The sequence below is a fragment of the Olea europaea genome, chromosome 4, assembly GCF_002742605.1.
Source record: "Olea europaea var. sylvestris chromosome 4, O_europaea_v1, whole genome shotgun sequence".
Taxonomy (NCBI): Eukaryota; Viridiplantae; Streptophyta; class Magnoliopsida; order Lamiales; family Oleaceae; genus Olea; species Olea europaea.
The window spans coordinates 3,135,120-3,155,643 of NC_036240.1; the positions used below are offsets into that span (position 1 = coordinate 3,135,120).

The 20,524-nt window shown below is 34.3% G+C and overlaps 2 protein-coding genes across 2 annotated transcripts; one reads left to right on the forward strand and one right to left on the reverse strand.

Moving 5' to 3' along the window:
• The first annotated feature begins 893 nt into the window (after window positions 1-893).
• Window positions 894-3,489, forward strand: LOC111393302 (zinc finger protein WIP2-like). Its single transcript, XM_023018763.1, has 2 exons — window positions 894-1,633; window positions 2,817-3,489. Exons 1-2 carry the CDS (start codon window positions 1,091-1,093, stop codon window positions 3,252-3,254), a joined length of 981 nt encoding a protein of 326 aa, XP_022874531.1. The 5' UTR covers window positions 894-1,090; the 3' UTR covers window positions 3,255-3,489.
• A 5,296-nt stretch (window positions 3,490-8,785) lies between these two features.
• On the reverse strand, window positions 8,786-19,575 carry LOC111392406. The gene is made up of 22 exons (XM_023017751.1): window positions 19,088-19,575; window positions 17,919-17,977; window positions 17,588-17,680; window positions 17,402-17,491; window positions 17,206-17,287; window positions 16,157-16,212; window positions 15,486-15,542; window positions 14,773-14,839; window positions 14,538-14,673; window positions 14,274-14,399; window positions 14,063-14,164; window positions 13,913-13,967; window positions 13,706-13,770; window positions 12,861-12,930; window positions 12,563-12,594; window positions 12,408-12,475; window positions 12,194-12,293; window positions 10,430-10,612; window positions 10,035-10,102; window positions 9,884-9,940; window positions 9,658-9,775; window positions 8,786-9,131 (listed from the first exon to the last, which is right to left on the reverse strand). The coding sequence occupies exons 1-22, from the start codon at window positions 19,158-19,160 to the stop codon at window positions 9,086-9,088; spliced, it is 1,803 nt and encodes a 600-aa protein (XP_022873519.1). The 5' UTR covers window positions 19,161-19,575; the 3' UTR covers window positions 8,786-9,085.
• Between the last annotated feature and the right edge of the window lie 949 nt (window positions 19,576-20,524).

The following is a 20,524-nucleotide window of genomic DNA, read 5'->3' on the forward strand; positions in this document are numbered from 1 at the left end:
ATGAGTCTTTGTTACAATCGTTATAATTGTTGAGCTCCACTCGCCTTGACAATTTTATTGATTTTAACTTTTACTACACATGCACAATTTTTATAATTAAATTTATTGAAATTATCGTAAATCATGGTATAATGCAAGTTAAAGAGATTTATATAATTGCTTGATAGTTATTACACTGGACTTAATAGCGCCGGGTGCTTTTCTAATTTTTCAATGGACAGAAGGAGCGAAGAAACAACTATGCAGAAAACCATAGCTAGAGGGGCAGGGGGGTGACGACTGAACAGTAACCTTGATGTACATGCAAAAACAAGACTAAGAAATGTGAACAGAGAATGAGCAGTGATGAGTACAGTGCGGACCCGACCAAAGCTCACCCATCAATGCATTTGCCGGTATGAGATTCAAACTATTTGTTTCCCAAGAAACACCAAAATACATACACATACACTTCTATCCCACCCCACTCCACCCCATGGTGTTGTATGTATATGTATGTCTATCTACCTTTCTCTTTGTTTGGAGTGTTAAAATGGAAGACAACTTCAAACCCTAATTTCCTGACCTTATCTTGGTCCATTCTCATTGTTCGAATGGATTAGAGTTGAGAGCCCCTTGTACAGGGTGATTTTCCCGATGGAATGACAAGTGACAGAATTGTATAAGATATTGGACAATAAATGGATTTAAATAGATCAATACAGTGTTGTCAAATGACATTTTGTAGGTACTCTCCATGTACATGGAGCGTGGTACGATGGATTATAGGTGAAATTACATTTATTTAGCTGTACATTTGTACAGTTCAAAAGGGACTTCTTGTTACAAAGTTCCAAGATTATCTCTTAATTTCCTTTTTACTCTCTTGTTCAAATTCACAAGTGATATCTTATCTCTCCTTTTTTATTCACTAGGGTTTTTACTTTATATCATTTCTGTGTCATTTTCTTTAACACCCATAGTCCTTCCCACTAGTTTAAATTTGGTGTTTTTGTTCAGTCCTTACCTTTTCAACTTTCTCCAGTCAGTTGTATTCTTGTTTCAGCCCCCCTTCTCTCTCTATAATCACTTAATTTTTGTACCTATCATCATGACCGATCCCTACCCTAATTATTTGAATGGAGGATGGTTCAATCTCCGGTACCCTAATAATCACTTATCTTCTTCCACTTATCCTTACCATCTTAATTACTCCACAAGTTTTAACAATGTTTCTTGGTACCAATCCTCACCCCCTTCCCCAGCAATCAGAGAAGCTCTTCCACTACTGAGTTTAAGCCCAACAAAGAGAAGTACAGATCAAGAACAAGGTTCATCATCTTGCAGTACTGCAATGGAAATGGACAAGAACATCAATGAGGAGAGTTTTATGATGGATGCTGATGATGAAACTGTAACTGTTGATTTGAATTTAGGGCTTCCTACACCAGATGCAGCTGATCTGATCTCAGGGCTTTCCTCTTCTTCAAGTACCAACAAGGATCAAGAAGTTACTGTGGCTAATGGATATTGCACTAGCCCTATCAACAAGGGTCAGTATTGGATCCCAACCCCTGCCCAGATTTTGATTGGTCCAACTCAGTTTTCATGCCCTCTTTGCTACAAGACCTTCAATAGATACAATAACATGCAGGTATGTTAGTTTATGATGCTAAAAGCTCTAAACTTTTTCTTAATTTAACTTCTCCTCTCGCTTTATGTTTTCCCTTTTGATTTTGCAGAAAAAGAGGAAACCCATCCCTCTCTTTATTTTGTACACATCTTTTCTAGTGTAATTTCAACCTTTCACTTTTTGCTTTGTTGGATAGATAGGATCATCAGTGATTAGATGGGTCCTTAAGGGTTAATTTTCAACAATTTTCTTCAAACTTTCACCTTAATATTTTTTTTCTCTTTCGAATTTTCAATTGTTAATTTCTTCTTTTCCGTTTTCTCTTTTTTTAATGCATGACTTGTTTTTGGGATCTGTATAAATCTACCTGGTCGAACTGAGAACTGGTCAGCGCCTCTCTTTATTTGATTGAACAACACAAACATTATGCTTTTTGTCCTTGAAGTTTGTATTTTCACACATTGGTAGGTGTGTAAAACTGAACATTTTCCAGTTTATTTCTTCCTGGTTTCAGATTATTTTCATCAAAGATCAGGAATAAGAAAAGGTTTCTCAATCTGAACACTCAACCTTAATAAAACAAAACCCAGCTCAAAATACATTGAAAATCCCACACTTTTGTTGGTTTATGTGCAATCAATCAAGATTCAAAAGACTTTATACTGATGAAAACATAAAAACCCCACCCATTACTATTGCTTTCTTGTGAATCAAAAGCGCAGTAGCTCAAAGCAGGGTTCTACAGTTCTTTAGTTTCAATCTGGCAAACAAAATCTAAAATAGAAATTCCAACAAAAATTGCTACATTTGTGAAAGTATGAAAATTTTCAGATATATGCTCTTTTCATTTTGGATGCATGTTTAGTATTGCCAAGAGGCTTCTTGACAACCTCTTTTGGCATTTCTTTTTTAAGGTAGATTACGCAATATTTAACAGTATTCAAATGAAAAAAAAAAAAAAATTAAATCTTATTAGTAGCAATGCTAAATTTTAATAAGTAGTTTAAGTATACAACTAATATTTTAAATCAAAATTTTATGTACTTCGAGACTCCCAAGAATATGACTCAATGGAGAAAGAATTGGATGCTAGATAATGCAGTTAAGTTTTTAATTTACTTTACAAACACTGAGACATTAATATATCTGATAGTTAGTGATTTTTTAGAGGATAATTCTTCCATTTTTGAATATTTTCACTTAGATGCACATGTGGGGACATGGATCTCAGTATAGAAAAGGACCAGAATCTCTAAGGGGTATACAGCCAACAGCCATGCTTAAGCTCCCTTGCTATTGCTGTGCACCAGATTGCAGGAACAACATTGATCACCCAAGAGCAAAACCCCTCAAAGATTTCAGAACCCTTCAAACTCACTACAAAAGAAAACATGGGATTAAGGCATTTATGTGCAGGAAATGCGGAAAAGCCTTTGCTGTGAGAGGTGATTGGAGAACCCATGAGAAGAATTGTGGAAAATTATGGTATTGCACTTGTGGCTCTGATTTTAAACATAAAAGGTCTCTTAAGGATCATATCAAGGCATTTGGCAATGGCCATGCAGCTTATGGTTTTGATTGCTTTGAAGAAGAGGATGAACCAGCATCTGATATTGAGCAAGACAATGAGTCCTCTCAGTAATTTGTATGGAGGGAAAAAAAAAGAAGTAATGATTATTATTTGGTCATTTAAACGTGGTTGAGTTCTAGGTCTAAGTTGAATGGTGCATGAGAATCAGTTGAAAAGCATATTTCTTAATTTTCTTTGTGAGAAATTTCTTATGTTGGTGTTATCAACTGATGAACAAGCGGTTTGTTAAGAACACTTTGCCTTTTAACACTTGTGTCACTGTTTATTTTCCATTTCCTAATCCTAATTTGGCAGTTTTTTCGATTCAAAATTATGGATAAAGATGAAATATATAATAGTTATGACATTTCCAATGATAAAAATGATTTCGATTCTTTCAAGGAGGGAAAGTGCTTTGACGGATTATTTCTCTTTTTTTCTTTATTGTTTTCAATTTAAATTTTCGATATAACAATTAATAAAAGTAAATTTTATTCCCGATAAAATTTGATGTCGACTGATGAAGGCTAATCCATCATCCAGCAACAAGTTTGCACTAAACTTTATCTCTTGCTACATTTATCAAAACATCCAAATTTAAATTAAGGCTCAGTACAAAATTATTGATTAACGTAAATTCAAGAAAAATATTAGTTCATTTTATTATGATATGATATTTTTTTTCTTTGTTTCTTAGTATCCTACCAGATTTACATAATTAAATGTCTCATATAATGCAACATGAATTATTTTATAATAATAGTAGTAGTTTAAAAGTTAATCAGCTACCATTTTATTATTGTTCCTTGAATTTTATGAAATCATAATCATGGCTAATAGCCTAATACTCCTTTCAAAGGACATTAGGGCCTTGCCAGAAAGTTGGTGAAATAATTAAACGACAAATCTCTTCGCAGACAAATGAGATTCATTTTCTGAAGAAATTGGGTGACAAATTTTGGCTCTTTAAAGTGGTATAAATTTTATTAAACAGAGAATATACATATATAATGATATTTTATATATGCATACACAACAAAAACATACAAATATACATGGTTCCAAAAAGTTCGCCTACAAGCGAAGTTTGACCTTCTCACTTAGTTACGTTTTGCCGTTCTACTCTTGAGTGCCTACTCTTAGGCTCGTAAAAACTTGAAATATGACTTTTCGACTAGCAACATCTTATGTTCTTTAAAACACTACACACACACACACACACACATATATATATATAGGGGTGTGTGTGTGTGTATCCTCACCATATACGGCCGAAAACCTTACTTTCTATCCAACATAAATAAACTAATGCGCACCAATTAGTGGTTTTCGTTAATGGGTGCAAAAAATAAATTGAACTAAATCAAAAGGTGATTTGATCTCAAAAGGACTCTAATCGTAAATTAATGAAATTGTATTCTCTCCAAATAATTGAAAATATTCTTATCCAATTACCAAAAGGTTATTGTCAAAATTCTTTTTACACATCTATACATGACAAAATTATATCATACTATTTTGAACATCTTTGAAGAAGAACATCGAAGTAAAATTTCAAGCTTTAAAATGCCATCTTAGCAATATAAAAACCTCAAGAAGATAAATGTTATAATCGAAAGCAATAAATTGCAGAAAGAAGATAAAACATTCAAAAATACAAAAAAATTTTTATAGATGTTCACCTTAATATGAGACTACGTCTTTTTCGTTGCAGCAGTATCACTATTATGAAAAGAAATTTATCAGATAAAACTCTCACACCCTATTTCCTCTAAACTCTCTTTTTTCATTTTTTTTCTTTTTTTAATGATGATTACAAAATCGTAACGACGGCTCTCTATTTATAAAATAAAATTAGGATAAAAAACGAAGTTATAAATGTATGAAATCGATACTTCACGTGTATGAGTAACCGAATATCTTCGACGAGAGGATCTTGGTGGCAGCTTTCCAATCAGTCGTTGGGACTACAATACGGTGGGGTTGGGTTATGATGAGTCAAAAGGCTATTGAGATGTCATGTCAAAGTATAATATGCTCGAAGACTGGAGGAAAACATCCAGATGCATGAACAGTATATATGGAATTATCATCAGAATTTGTCGTACATGTAATGTAACGTCACATATATACTTAATTATACATATAACGATTATTGATGGGCAATGTGACCTTGATAATGAAAACTATACAAATTTTCTTTGGATTGTAACCTGATTTTCATTAAGGCCATCATAGTCTATCAATCTCTGCGATCAAATGCAAGAAAATATATATTTTTAAGTTCTATCCCCTGACTCCTGGTTTGTAGATTTATAGAAGCATTTTTACATTGAGAAACTCTTTGATGAAAATGTAGGAAGGTAGAAAGATAGCTTTGTTTTATTTTTTGCATATAGAAGGCCCTTGATGGAATTCATTAGACAGATTTTCAACCATCGACGGAACTTAACAGGACTATATTGAATTACTGCTATATGAAAAATTTGTGTATAACAATAATAAGGTTTGATCTTGCATACTACAATTCCAAGATCTTCCTTACGATGTGAGCTTTTGAAAAAGATTACTCTTTTATTCTTAGAGTAACTTTTATTCATGGAAGAACGACCCTTTCGTCCTTGTTCCGCAGATGGGTCTTTTTAGTCAAGCTTCTTTTTATCTTTTAGCAATCGCAGGTCAATCTCCTTCCAACCCAAAATTGCCCTGAGCCCATTTAATTTTTCAATTTTTTGAAGAAAATAAATTCTACTATAGTATTTTGACATAATTTCAACCACACATTTTTCAATAAAATAATATTACACGTAAATCCAAAATTTTTCTTTATTTTTTAACCACACATTTCACATCAATACACTATTCAAAATTTCATTTTTCCCCTCAAAATGAGGTTCAAAAAAGGGCTATATAAAGCATTGCAATTGGTTTTTCGATATCATTCAATCCTAAATTAACCCCTATAACGGATTGAGACATTAATGAATGTCAACCATCCTTTATTGAGTTGTCTTGGCTATTTTAAGCCCCTGTTTGGCCCCCATTACGGGGAAAATTTAATGTATAGAATAGTGTTTTTTGAAAAATGAGTGGTTGAAAAAGAAAGAAAAATTTTCGATTTATGTGTAATATTATTTTATGGAAGATTGTGTGGTTGAAAATAGGAGAGAGAAAAATAGAATGTAATGTAATGTAATGTAATGAAAATCAAACAGGGGCTTAAAACCCTTGTTCTGATAGCTTGAGAAAGATCAATCACGAATTTAATTTATGAGCCTATGCCTCTAGAGATGGTTGGAGAAAAATTTCTCATGAAAATTTTTGGATTGAAAAGCAAAACTTAACTTCGTGTATAAAGTTAGACGTGGGAATTACGTAATAATTTAGGACCTTGCTATATGTACATCAAGTTTAATATAATGGGTTATATAATGCCACATGTTACTTTATCATTTGTGAGTTTAAAACACAGTCAATTTTTTCATCCAATTTTTTTTTCCATGTCATTTTATGTAATACTTTATACACTATTTTTATGTACAACAAGCATAATCCAATGATTTAACAGAATTTAGACATTTTCCTTCACTGAGGACTGACTGTGTAATAATACACTAACTTGTCACAAAACATGACAATAGGTTGTGGAACATTGGTGGAGTTTTCCCATACGTGGGTGTCTATAATAGCAAGGTATGGGAGCAATTTAATATTCGTACAAGTTGATTTAATAGAACAGTAACAACAATTGTACTTCACCGAGAGGGATGGGCATCAGTATTCAAATGTTTGAGGCTTGGAGTATGTAATGCATCATTGTATCATCTGTCAACCAGCTGCTTTCTTTATGAAGTTCCTTTTCTTTGGCTGATAAAATAGTAGACAGTAATAAGTAAAAATTTTTTTTTATCAGAATCTACTGTGACCTATTTTGTTTGTTATTGTGGGGTATACCAGGTTTGATGAACATGTTTCAGATCATTTATTTTACAACAAAATTAATTAGTTGTTCTATTGTAGTTTTTCTATCTTTTCTTCTTGACTTAAGCATACATTTTAGAAGTGGACATACTCAGCCGCGGAGCCGGAGACAGTGTCGAGTGCGGGCACAATTTTAATCATCTGCTACAGTGATTTTTTAGCCAAAACTTGTCTATTTGAAATCAGCCAAAACTAATTATCTATGGCCACCTTACTCTCGAGATAGAAACTTAAAAACAAAACAAAAGACTCAAAAGTAAACTAACTAGATTTTAAACTATAGATAATAATAATAAACCAACCAAAATCGGTTCAACTTAAAATATAAATTCGTCCCATATATTGCTTTGATTTATAAACTCGTGGAGTAAACAAAAATTCTGAAAAATTAAAAAAAAAAAAAAAAATACCCAATCCAAGTGGGTGAGACCACCAGAGAATTGGATCCCAATCGACAATTGGACGGAATATGATTCACTCCACGGGCACGACGGAATTTAAGAGAATAAGAGAAAAGCTAGAAGGATTTGCATTTTTGAATGGGAATGCCGAGAAGGGGATTGTCCGTATTCACAATTTCACGGCATTTGAAATTCTGATTTTTGTGTTCTAAAATGTAATGGGCATTTGGATTGGATTTGGGCTAATGTTAAAAAAAATCTTCATCAAGATCTTCTGCTGCCGGAATCCCAGTGCAGGCAGGTGCCTGCACTAGCCCTGAAGTAGCTCTGCCCTTGGACATACTTCAGTTTGAGAATCGATCAGAACTGAATGCTGCAGAAATTCTACAACATGGAATCGAACCGAATGTTTCAATCCAATTCAAGTAGTTCTAATTAATAATCTTACAATCAAGAAAAATAATGTTCGGATGTCCACGTTTATTGTTTGACTATTTTTAGGTATTTAGATTCAATTATAAATGTTCGAAGAGTACGTAACATATTGAACTAAACCAGTTGCATGGCATCCAATGTTAGGTCATTAAATGAGTGCAGAGAAGGAATGTTAAGAAGATCGTGCATGTGTACGAATATATGAACAAAAATTACCAAAAAGTTAAATAGCTAACTGTATTGGTGAAAGTACATACTGATGAATTTAATTTTAGTTACTCAAGGGAAAATATAAACTTTCATAAATAAATTAGAGAAAATACAAAAGTTTCACAGTCAGAAATGAAATATTTGAGACAAATCGCGACATCTATCACGAAGAAATAATACTCAATAATCAACCCCTAGGAATATGCAGCTAAATAGACATCTTGCATGCAATTCTTGATTTTATCAAAAATAAAATATTTAGTAAATTTTGTTAAAAGTTGATAAAAAGTAATTAAAATTTTGATAAAAGCTATGAGTCTCATAAAATGCATGGTTAAAATTAATGGTTTATTTTGACTTAATTTTTTTTAACTCAATCAAATACGTATGAATTACAGGAATTACTTTATCCTTTTGCACGTACAGGATTCAATCTTTAATCAGCCTTCGTCCAAAGTAGAACTTTGGTTTTTGATATTTGCTTTAGACTAAAGTAGAGACAGCATCAACTTGGAGATTTTGTCCTGTGAATTTTTTCAGAAAATTGGGAAAACACGAAGGATCGTATAATACAATAGAGTTGTAATATGCTCGACAAATCCATATCGTGATATACTAAAATGCGACGCAGCCAAGAAATTGATAATAGTTGAAATTTTCAATTGGCACAATAAAACGATTTTTAGTTATTTTACAATTGCATTTTACATGAAAACAGTTTTCCGATGTATCTCATAGAATCCTGTAATGCCTCTGCCTCTGTGAGCTGTGATGAATAGAGACCGAAGACAGTAAAACAAGCCTTTCTTCCGTCATTCCTATTGCGCATTTGTTCATGACGTAGTTCTCGCGCACCATAGAATGCAAGAGCGACGCCTACAGGCTTAAATCCTCTGGTAAGCTGATCTCAAGAAAATACAGGCTGCAAAATGAAGGAAAAAAGGGTATAAATTTTACTTTTTCTAGTTTCTTTCGGGGACGAGGAATAAGAGGAGGATATGCAAATAATAGAACAGAACTGGAAAATCTAAACCACAATCCATAAAATTGCTAACCTTGGAAGCTGAAAGTCAAAAGTGATCAAAAGAATAAGCAATTAAAAGATAGCAGTTTAGAAAAGTGCTTGTTTGGTAGTGCTCACTGAATATGTGAATAATAGTGGGTGGTAAATTGTGGGTCACACAAAAAGCTTGAATAAAATGTATGTTTTACCAATTTATGCTTTTGCCAGACATGCTCATATATTTCTAAGTCCACTTTTCTTCATCAAAATTGAATCTTCAAACTTTCTTTGCTCACGCTTTAATTTTAAACGGTTATATTCTACGATCTTTTTCAAGGTGGGGGTGGCTACAAAGCTAAAAATGATTTTAGTTAAAGCTTCCAGTTAAACTAAAACTGAGTTTTCATTTAGAAAAGCTTTGAATATTTAGTCAAAAGTAATGTACCTAGCAGACATGAAAGCCATTCCAAAGAAAACGGCCTTGACAGCTTGCTTCTGTCCAGCATAATCAAATGCCAATGGCAGCATTTCATGCAATGTTAGAAAGGCCATCACCCCGCCGACTGGAAGCATCACAAAATCCGTAAAAATAAATAAATAAATAAAATTCACAAGGATTAAACCGTGGAATCTCCTTTAGTCAGTTAATAAAGCTCAGGAAATATATATACCTGATCCCAGGAGGCCCTCCAGAATTTCAGGACTTAAGCTGCTCGGGAATAGGTAAGCTGCATATTGTTTACAAGTATCAAAACTCGAGATCTGAAAATTTAACATTTATTTAATTATCAATATATTTAGGTTTAAGTGCAGGGGACAGACCTACAATAATTACACCAAGAGGCTCAGCTAAGCCAGAAAGGGTAGCTAACTTGAACGCTTGCCATTTGCTAAGACGAAAACACAAAAATACCAATACAGGGTATCAATACAAGATTTCAGAATCATGAAATAGCATCCACTTTTCATTTCCTCAAATCTTAGGTTATACTACTAGCTACCATATCATGATACAAAGTGAAGTGACCAAAATTTCATTATCAAGGGTTAATCGTGCTTGATCTCCCATAGTTCAAAAGTCAAGAACTAAAACAAACTTAGCATATACGAAAAATAGCTTTCATATGCTAGGTTCAGTTACTCGCTTGAGTTGAAGTCTCTAAACGTGAACGTGTTTACAAAAAGAAACATATTTAAGTTATTATTTCACATTATACCTTTCAGTAGCAAAATAAACAGGAAGTGCAACCGCGACCCCCTGAAAATTAGAAAAATTCCAGGCGTCAGGAAGAAAAGCAAACATTATGCATACGTTTCTTAAAAGTGTAAAATGTGTAATCAGATCTGACACGTTGACGTCGCCATTTCCGGATTCATTGTAATATGCAGGGCGAATATGAAATAATTATTTGCAATCCAACGACATTTTTTTGTCCATTCTTTCAAATCTTATAGGAGAAAAACAACCCAATTGGATCCTTGGATGCAACTCCAATTAACTTTGAGACAGTATGGTTAGTATTGAGAACCTCTAGTAACTTAACCTCATGAAAAGAACTTATTCTACGAGCATGCAAAAACACTAGTGACTCAACCTCGAAAAACTACTTGAACTATTAATTTTTAAATAATTTGTTTACAGTTGGATCGGTTCACCAGTCAGTTTTTGGATCTTAGCAGAAAATATGCAAAGCCCGGCAACTAGTGAAACTAAGGGGAGCGTTTGCAATTGAGACTTTTGGAAACTTCTATAAACTTTTTAAGTGATGAATTTTGTGAATTTCAAGAATTTTTATAGATTTGAAAATCTTTCCTTAACTTCTATGGACTTTTATTTTGAAATTTTTATAAACTTTCATAGAATTTAAAAGACTTTTGAAAACTTTTTTTCAAAAAATAAAATTCACGTGAATCTAATGCAACGGTGGGAGGTTCTCACATACGAGGTGGTGGTTCCCACAATTGCCTTTTCCCTCCCCATCTAATAATTTTTTTTTTCAAAGAATAAAAATTTAAATCATCTTAATTATATAAGAATCATACAATTTAATTCTTTTAATAGAAAACGGAGATAAACAACAAAAAAGAGAGAAAGAATCGATATAAAAAGTAATTTTTAATCATGACTCTAATGCTAATAGAAAGGAAAGGAAAAGAGAAATATTGAAAAAAACAAAAAATGCATATCAAAATTTTTTTTACGTAAGTCTCCCAAAATCATAAGATATATGAGAGACAAATTTTTATATTTTTTTTGTACTTTCTGCTTAAAGGTTAGTGCCCTAAAAACTTTTATAAAAGTCTTTCATAGTCATTAACAAATTAAATACCCCAAAACTTATGGAAACTTCTAAAAATTTTAATTGAATACACACCTTGACTTTTAAAGACTTTTTAAAAGCCTATCAACGTCTCAATTGAATACATCAATACTTTTAGAGGGTCTAAAAAATCTACATTGAATACCTCTTAACTTTTTAAATCCTAAAAAGTCTTTAAAAATCACAATTAAATGCACCCCCCAAAAAGCAAGCGAGAAACAATTTGCACTAGAGAATACACGAAATGGAAAAATAGTTACCGTCGTTAACCAATATTTACAGTGCACTTTAAGAAGTGATTATAAATATCAACCCAAAAGTGTACACAGGTAAAGATGTTAGTAAATGTCTTTTAAGCTAAATTCTTTTGAAATATTTTCTTTTTGAGCCCATTCTCTAAAAACTAATTTTTCTCCAAACTCATTTTTAATCACATTCTTCTAATGAAATAATTTTGCACGTAAATCTAAAACTTTTCTTTCTTTTTAACTACAAATTCTCCAAAAAAACAACTATTACAAAACTAATTTTTCACATAAAAACAGGGCTCAAACAGAGCCTTAACCCACCAACATTTGGAGAGAGAAAAATCCCAAAGTAAATTGGGGCAGTTCATTGATTCTCTCATCATTACATAGTGTTTGAAGAGAACCCATGCACCTGTAGAGTTTTGTTTTAAGAAACTGACCAAATTGAAAATTTTCCCAAATTTTTATATCCCAGACGAAGTTCCCATTGAAAGCAGAATGTAATATAATTTCTGTATTCATGCATAGACCTTACCAGACAAAAGACAGGGAACAAAAGGAATTTTTTTTTTTTTTTCGTCGGAACCAATGGAAATTGGAAGGTTGTCTATGATTTCTGTCAAAACCTAAACAGGCCCCATCATAAAAGAAACTGGACCAAGATATATAAGTAATCAAAACCAATAAAAATGTCCTGCATCCACAAGGCATCTAACAGCACTATCATCTATTTCATGTAAATATTTATGTATTCTTACATATACCTTATGAGGAGAATTACATGTCATGATATAAATCAAAATCAACATCATGCTGGAACACGAATATTTAAATTAAAAAAAAAAAAAAAAAAAAAAAAAAAAAAAAAAAAAAAAAAAAAAAAAAAAAAAAAAAAAAAAAAAAAAAAAAAAAAAAAAAAAAAAAAAAAAAAAAAAAAAAAAAATTTCCTTGAATTAAAGACTTTGTTGATATTTTTATTGAATATATGTTGTTATCACGGGACTGATCAACAATATACACCAACATATGAACACATTAATATTTTTCACACAGCCAAGGTTAATTCGCCCCACAATCACCATTTTCAATTTTAGAACGTCCATGGAGATGCATTTAATGAAAAACCTCAAAAAGGTCACTCTTCCAGTTCTGAGTATCAATTAGAAACCCAAAGTGACAACTAAAATAATTTCTGGGTAGCGAGATACCTAACTAGGCCCATCTACACTTGGTTGTTAAATCTCGCGATTTAGTTTGATAAGAATCTTGGTCAATATAGCTTATAACAGATCCATGCTTTTGATTTATACAATTCTATGTGTAACCTAGGACTTGGAAACAGATCGGTCGCTCAAAATCTTTGGTCTCTACAAGGACCCGATGAAAATAAAAAAGGGATCACTTCTTATGGATTTGTTGAGAATGATTTTGTCACAGGCATTATGCGTGAACGCCGTTTGAGGGGTAAAATAGTGATAGGCCACATGTGCTAATTAAATATCAGAGATGCAAAGGGAAGGCAAGGGCAGAAAAGGAGGAACAGGGAAGAGAAAAACAACCAGCATGTGCTCACAACAAATTCGGTTTATGGTTAGTTTATAAGGAGAAAAAAGGAGGAGAAAACGCAGGGAAAAATTCAGGAGAAATCTGGGGAGAGTCTGGACCTCTCGAACGTCCATCTATCCATTTTTTTATTGCCATTCGCTTTATTTTAGTTTCTTCTAATTGTAGTGAAGAGTAGTCTACAGTTGATGTTAGTTCAAAATTCATTTTAATACAGAAAATTCCATTGAGTTGGCCTTGCTGTTCGGTGATTTACTTATTTTGCTGCGTTGATTTCCTTATTTTCTGCTTATTAGGCTACTGTGGCAACAAGATCATATCATTTTTGGTATCAAAGCGAGGTTCCCGAAATGACGCTTACTGATCGAGTAGGGGAATTGGAGGGAAGAATGGAAACGATTCACGCTGGGATGGAAGTGATGAAGTCTGAAATGCAACGGATTCATGGTATAGAGAAGAACATGAGTTTGATGATGGAGCAATTCAAACTCGTAATGCACCGCTGGGATGATCAAGAAAGGGAACGGAAAATGAAAGGACCGAAGGAAGTTCCTGCTTCTGAGTTCACTGGGAATTCGGCAGTAACAATTGGAGATGGAGAACCAACTCGAGGACTGTGGCGCCTGGACTATAGAAATCGACGACCGGAGATTTCGGTGTTTGAAGGAAATAATCCAAAAGGATGGGTGTTTAAGGCTGAACGTTATTTTATCCTTACATAGATTTCTGAGGTGGAAATACTGGAGGCGGCCGCGATTTGTTTTGAAGGAAAAGCCCTCTCTTGGTATCAATGGCAACAGAGGCGTAAAAGGGTAGCAAACTGGGAAGAATTGAAGGGATTAGTACTTAATCATTTCCAAGCAAGTCATGGAGGAACTGGCGTGGAGAGATTTTTAGCTCTCCGGCAAGAGGGGTCGGTGAGGGAGTACCGGCAATGGTTTGAGACGTTGACTGCACCTTTATCGGAAATTCCAGACCGACTATTAGAAGGCCACTTCATTAACGGGCTAAAGGCTAAGGTGAAGGCTGAGTTAAGGGTGCTAAGGCCCAGTGGGCTGGAAGAAATAATGGAAATGGCCCACAAGATAGATGAGAAGAATATGTTGAGGCAAGGGCAGTGGGTTGGTCTAGCAAGAAATAGGGCAGGTGGATTCTCTTCTCATCTCATGAATCTAGCCCAACTCAATCCCAACCCACTAAGGAACTCTCTGATGCCGTCCAGAACGTTCCCAAACGTCAATCCTAGTCCTCCCCCTTCCCAGTACTCTTCCCAATTTAACCCAACCATGGGGTCATCGCCACTGGTCGTGGGGAGAAACGACAGTACCCCTTCAAACGGTTGAGTGAGGCAGAATTACAAGCGAAAGGGAGAAGGGGCTATGTTTCTAGTGCGACGAAAAATATACTGTTGGGCATCGAAGCAAGAACAGGGAGCTGCAAGTAATGTTGGTTCACGAAAAATGAGGATCCAACGATGGTCGAGGAAGAGAGGGACCTACGACCAGAAGGGGACGAGGATCAACTGTTAGGAAAAGAGGGTGAGGCGGTGGAGCTTTCTATCAACTCGGTGGTGGGATTAACTTCGCCCCACACCATGAAGATTAAAGGGGTCATTGGAGAACAAGAGGTAGTGGTGCTAGTGGACTATGGTGCGACACAATTTTATTTCGGCAGAACTGGTCTAGCAATTGGAAATACCCCGAACAGAGACGATGGGCTACGGTGTAATCATGGGAATGGGTTTTGCTATGCAAGGAGCTGGGGTCTGTAAAGGAGTTGTCCTCAAGCTCCAAAATCTGGAAATTATTGATGATTTCCTTCCTTCAGAGTTGGGCAGTTCTGATGTTATATTGGGGATGAAATGGTTGTCATCATTGGGGAGAATGTCAGTTGATTGGAAGTCCCTGTTGATGCGATTTCAGGTGGGAGAGACAACAATTACCCTACAAGGTGATCCTAGTTTGAGTAAAAATTAGTTGGCTTGAAAACGATGACGAAGGCATTTAAGGAAAGTGGGGAGGGAGTCCTGTTGGAGTTGGGTAGTTTATCGGTCAAGGTAGAGGACGGGATTGGAAGGCAGGCATAGTGGCCGAAGGAGATGGAGAGTTTATTGAGGGAATTTGAAGGGATCTTCCAAGAACCGTGGGGATTGCCACCACGTCAAGGCAGAGACCGTGCAATTGTACTACAGCCTGGGGCTGGACCAGTAAGCATCAGGCCGTATCGCTACCCTTACAGTCAGAAAAATGAGATTGAAAAATTGGTGAAGGAGATGTTAGCGGCTGGCATCATTAGGCCTAGTGTGAGCCCTTTCTCCAGCCCTATGTTGTTGGTTAAGAAGAAGGGACCACATGTGCTAATTAAATATCAGAGACGCAAAGGGAAGGCAAGGGCAGAAAAGGAAGAACAGGGAAGAGAAAAACAACCAGCATGTGCTCAAAACAAATTCGGTTAATGGTTAGTTTATAAGGAGAAAAGAGGAGGAGAAAACGCAGGGAAAAATTCAAGAGAAATCTGGGGAGAGTCTGGACCTCTCGAACGTCCATCTATCCATTTTTTTATTGCCATTCGCTTTATTTCAGTTTCTTCTAATTGTAGTGAAGAGTAGTCTACAATTGATGTTAGTTCAAAATTCATTTTAATACAGAAAATTCCATTGAGTTGGCCTTGCTGTTCGGTGATTTACTTATTTTGCTGCGTTGATTTTCTTATTTTCTGCTTATTAGGCTACTGTGGCAACAGGATCATATAAAATAGGTACAAAAAATAATTTTAATTTCATACACAAAGACTAGAGGGACAATACATATACCTTGATTGACCCAAGGAACACTACCATTCCCTCGGGGAAATTGTGCAAGCTAATACCTGGGGGGGAAAATAGAATAGTAAAGAGTTTCAGTCTGAGGGAAACATATCAACATCATAATGACTTTATACCATATCTTCACTACTGGTGCATCATATGTTGAATAGCTGAGACGAGACCATTCCGTGAATAAGAACTTATATGAAGTCCAAATAATAGATGAGAAGGGCTGGGTTTTATACAAGCCTATGATTACTAATCCAATTAAAAGTCAAAAGAACTTATCAACTCAACACAAATCAACATGGCTGTATTCCATATTATTTGTTTGCATAACAAAGATCCAATTTTCTTATTATGCTCTTCTATCAAGGAGAATGCAAGTTAAAAAGGCAACTTCTACCTATGGTTAAACGAGTTGACTTCTATGGAAGAGAGTATGCTGGAGGGTAAAATATCTGTAAGATAAAAGTAGTGGAAAAGAGGAATGTTAAGATGGATATTTAGCTACATTAAATGGATAAAATAAGAAATAAAAATATATACAATAAGTGGCAGTGGCACCAATAAGGGATAAATTAAAGGAAAGATGACTTCTAGGTGACTGGCAATGTGTCTTGCATTAGGCTAAAGAAGTTCCGTTCATAAAAGTCGTAAAATCCACAGTAGAACATGTTAGAAATGAGAGAGAGATCAAAATTAATATGGTCAGATGTAGGTGAAAAAGTAATAATTTCATTGAATCTTTTCGCAAATGACGCAAGGACCAAATGGACTTGTGAAGAACCATTCATCTCATATTTAATCGTTTTACTCCTTAGAAGGTGCAAGAACATGTACAGGTTTCAGACAAGATTCCATGCAAATGGTATGTGGCCAAGTCTTTTCAATTTCAGTATATAAAGAGACAATCAATTAACCCAAATGACACTTTCCCTTCGCTTAACTGTTTGATACTATATTCCAACTGAATTCACAATAACTATAGCAACCAAGAGGATATTATTACTCATAATCTGGAGGAAGGTGAAAAATTAACACAACAGACTGACCTATAGCTGTGATGATTCCACCAAACAAGACTTGGCGGCGATGTTTTTTTGTCATATCCTTGCCCCTTTCATCCTCATTTTTCTGTTGTCAAGCAAAAATTATTTCGTTTGAAATTTTACCGAAAATATCAGTCTATCACCACGATAGCCAGCTTTAATGACATCCACTCATTGAAAGAAAAAAGCGACATTAAACCTTTCTGGTTTTCACGTCTGAAATGGGAGAAAGTGTTGGCTCAGGGATGAAATTAGCAATAATGGCAAAGAAAATGACACCTGCAAAGAACTGTGAGGCCAACAGATCAGCAATTAACACTAAATAATTTAATTGAATTTAATGCTGAAAAAAGCGATGTAGCACAATATTTAGAAGATGCCTCACCCAGAGATTTCCCTTTAAGAAGCCAATGGAGTTAATCGCATTGTGGGCCAAATCTAAGAAAGATATGCTCAACATAAGACCTGCAGCAAAACCCTGATTTTGAGGGATGCTGAAGTTAATTCTACATAGACATTGAAACATGAAAAACAGAAGCAATGAAGTTACTGGAACTTGAAAGATTGTTGATTGATGATCATATTTTAATTGGTAACTATCATTTAAAAACTGTAGTTCCCGAAAGTTTAGTAATTTCTTTTGTAAATGTTTGGTTCTAGGGGGTCTCACAACATAGAAAAATAATAATATGGTAAAAAATTCCATTTGGACTTACCTGCAAAACACCAAGCGTCTTCAGATTTGGCGTCGGATTAATGACGACAAAAAATGCACCTGTTAAGAAACACAATAAGAAGCATAAGCTATATTTTCCCTGGCTCGGACTACAGCTACAAATAAAAGGATTGTATAATTGACTTTTTCTTCCCCCTTTTGAAAATGGTCATTTTTTACACATTTGTTGTATATACTATTTATGCTACTCACCATTTCATATAGTTTTAATATAAAGCTAAAACCATTTCAAGAATCGACACTAAGAGCTCGTTTCAATTTCATTATAATCTCATCATAATTTGAAGTCAAACATTAACCACACATTCACAATTGTACGACCTGATTATTAATATTCACACATTTGATGAGACTCATTACTCGTCTTCGCTATAACACCAAACAACAAGAAGAAGAAAGAGAAAGAGCTTTTGCCGAGACAAAAGAAAAAGGTAATTTCTTAGCAAACTTTATTATATCAATTATTTTGCAATGAATAAAATTCCAGACAATTAAAAAAAATAAAAATCAAGCTACATACAATTTCCAAACAAATAATTATGAACTAAATCTGCAAAGAATGTCCTACATCTTCAACATTTGGTACATGGTCATAGGCTACATTTGGTTGATAGGTTGGGCACCTAACACCTTGGCATGTCTTGTGGAGGATATTTCCAATATTCCAACTTCAAAAGAATGTAATGCTTGAAACTTGAAGCTAAAAGCTGGGTTGACACAAACATCACTCAATCAATATGTTGATGCTTTGTTTTCAAGATATCGTGATTAAATAAGTCTTTGCATTGTCAAATAACAGGGGCATGGTATGTCTTAACGATTGCAGATTACTTAGCCATAACCGTGAATATATTAAAACGTGAGTAGATTATTAAGGCCTTTTACCTGTATTCACATTCCCAATGTTTTACTCAAATCATACATAAGAAGAAAAAACAAACAAATTGATTCAGAAACCCGAACAAGACAACAATTTAAAATATAATTCCACTGCACAAATGCAAAATCACATACCTCATCATCAACAAAAACACGCTGAATTGAAAATTTAAATTTAAAAAATAATCAAATAAGCAATAACCCACGTAAAGTTCTTGATCACTGCATTATAGAAAAAATTATTCAACTGCAAAGTTCAAATTTACTCACCAATAGAGGTGCTCAAGCCACCCAAAAGCGAAAGACCAAGAGCAACTAAAACTTGCGAATCCATTAAGCCCATCTTCTTCAAAACCCCAAACTCCCAAAAATCTCGAGATAATACTTATTTCCTCCTTCTCTCGTCGCCTTAAAATGAATGTTGCAGAAAGAGTTAGTGGGTTATTAAGAAAAACGCTAGCAGTCAAAATCTTTCCCTTAAGCGGTTTTATCCAAGAATCAACTGAATTAGAAAAACATTAACGGCACCTGAGAAGTAATGGGCTCCTTGGAATTCCAAGCGGTGTTGAAATCGTAGATATGAGAATTTGTATAATCACACTCAACCGGGGGTTGAAGGGAATATGTACATTGAAAGAAAGAGATTGTTTAAGGTGCCGAGTTCAAGAAATGCTTAAAGAATCCTTGCAAATTGCATTAGCATTTTTCTTCTTTTGACGTCGTTGCCTGCTAATCATCGTCTAACTTTCTGGAGTAATTTTGTGGCATAATCTTAGCCTCGTTTGATTCCCTTATTTACAAAATAAAAATATAAGTTGAGTTATCAAATTAAAATAATCAACACGAATGAACCCTCCCACGGACTGATATTTAAATTTTTTTTTTCCCCCTTCAATATTATTTTTGAACGTTTCAAAAAATTTAACGAGTGACGCACGCTTAAGGTGAGAAAGTTCTCATATATTAACTGATTCGCTTTCATGCAATGCAAGTTTCAATAAAGTCACATTTGAGTAACTTTCATCCTAATCACCGAACTTTATGCAGAATTTTATTTGAGGTACTAAAATTTAATTTTATCTCAATTGAGTCACTAAGTTTCAGTTTAATTTCAAATTTCACCACCGTTATATTCCATGACATATAATCCTCCAAACTACTAGGAATTAGTCGTACCATAACTATTCTTCACATTATCACTGCATGGCACATTATAAGTTAAAAGAGTAAAATGACAACACCTTTGAATTGAAACGCTAAAATATTTTCTTTTCTTTTTGAATATTTTTATAATATGATGCAGTAATAAATTGACATTACAAGATTTGCTGTCAATTAACAATTATGAACAATTTGGAAAAAAGAAAATATAATGATTTTTGTTGGTCAAATTTACCTATACATTTTGCTCCTGGATCCAACTTCGGTTACAAGGCCAATGGAGTCGAATTAATTAGGCATCCAATTTTCATTTGGGAAATTTTCACGTTTGTATGTGGGGAAAAAAAAACAATTGCCAAAAATACTGAAATGCAAATTATTACTACTTTCCTACCTCATTTGGGATAAATTATATCCCAAAATACTAACTTGTAGACCTTCCATATCTTGAATTGTAACACACACACACAAAGCCTTTAGCTCTGCAACAAATAAAGCCTCTGACAATTTAGCAAAATTGTCATTAATCTGAACATTCTGAAGCCC

What these genes read in the sequence shown, in the direction of transcription:
- LOC111393302 (XM_023018763.1), top strand. Translation starts at nt 1,091, where the DNA reads ATGACCGATCCCTACCCTAATTATTTGAATGGAGGATGGTTCAATCTC. An exon ending in ATAGATACAATAACATGCAG is followed by an intron (nt 1,634 to 2,816) that starts GTATGTTAGTTT and finishes ATTTTCACTTAG; the next exon opens with ATGCACATGTGGGGACATGG.
- LOC111392406 (XM_023017751.1), bottom strand. Translation starts at nt 19,160, where the DNA reads ATGGGCTTAATGGATTCGCAAGTTTTAGTTGCTCTTGGTCTTTCGCTT. An exon ending in TGTTCCTTGGGTCAATCAAG is followed by an intron (nt 15,543 to 16,156) that starts GTATATGTATTG and finishes TTACTGGTCCAG; the next exon opens with CCCCAGGCTGTAGTACAATT. An exon ending in ATGGCTTTCATGTCTGCTAG is followed by an intron (nt 9,132 to 9,657) that starts GTACATTACTTT and finishes TTCATTTTGCAG; the next exon opens with CCTGTATTTTCTTGAGATCA.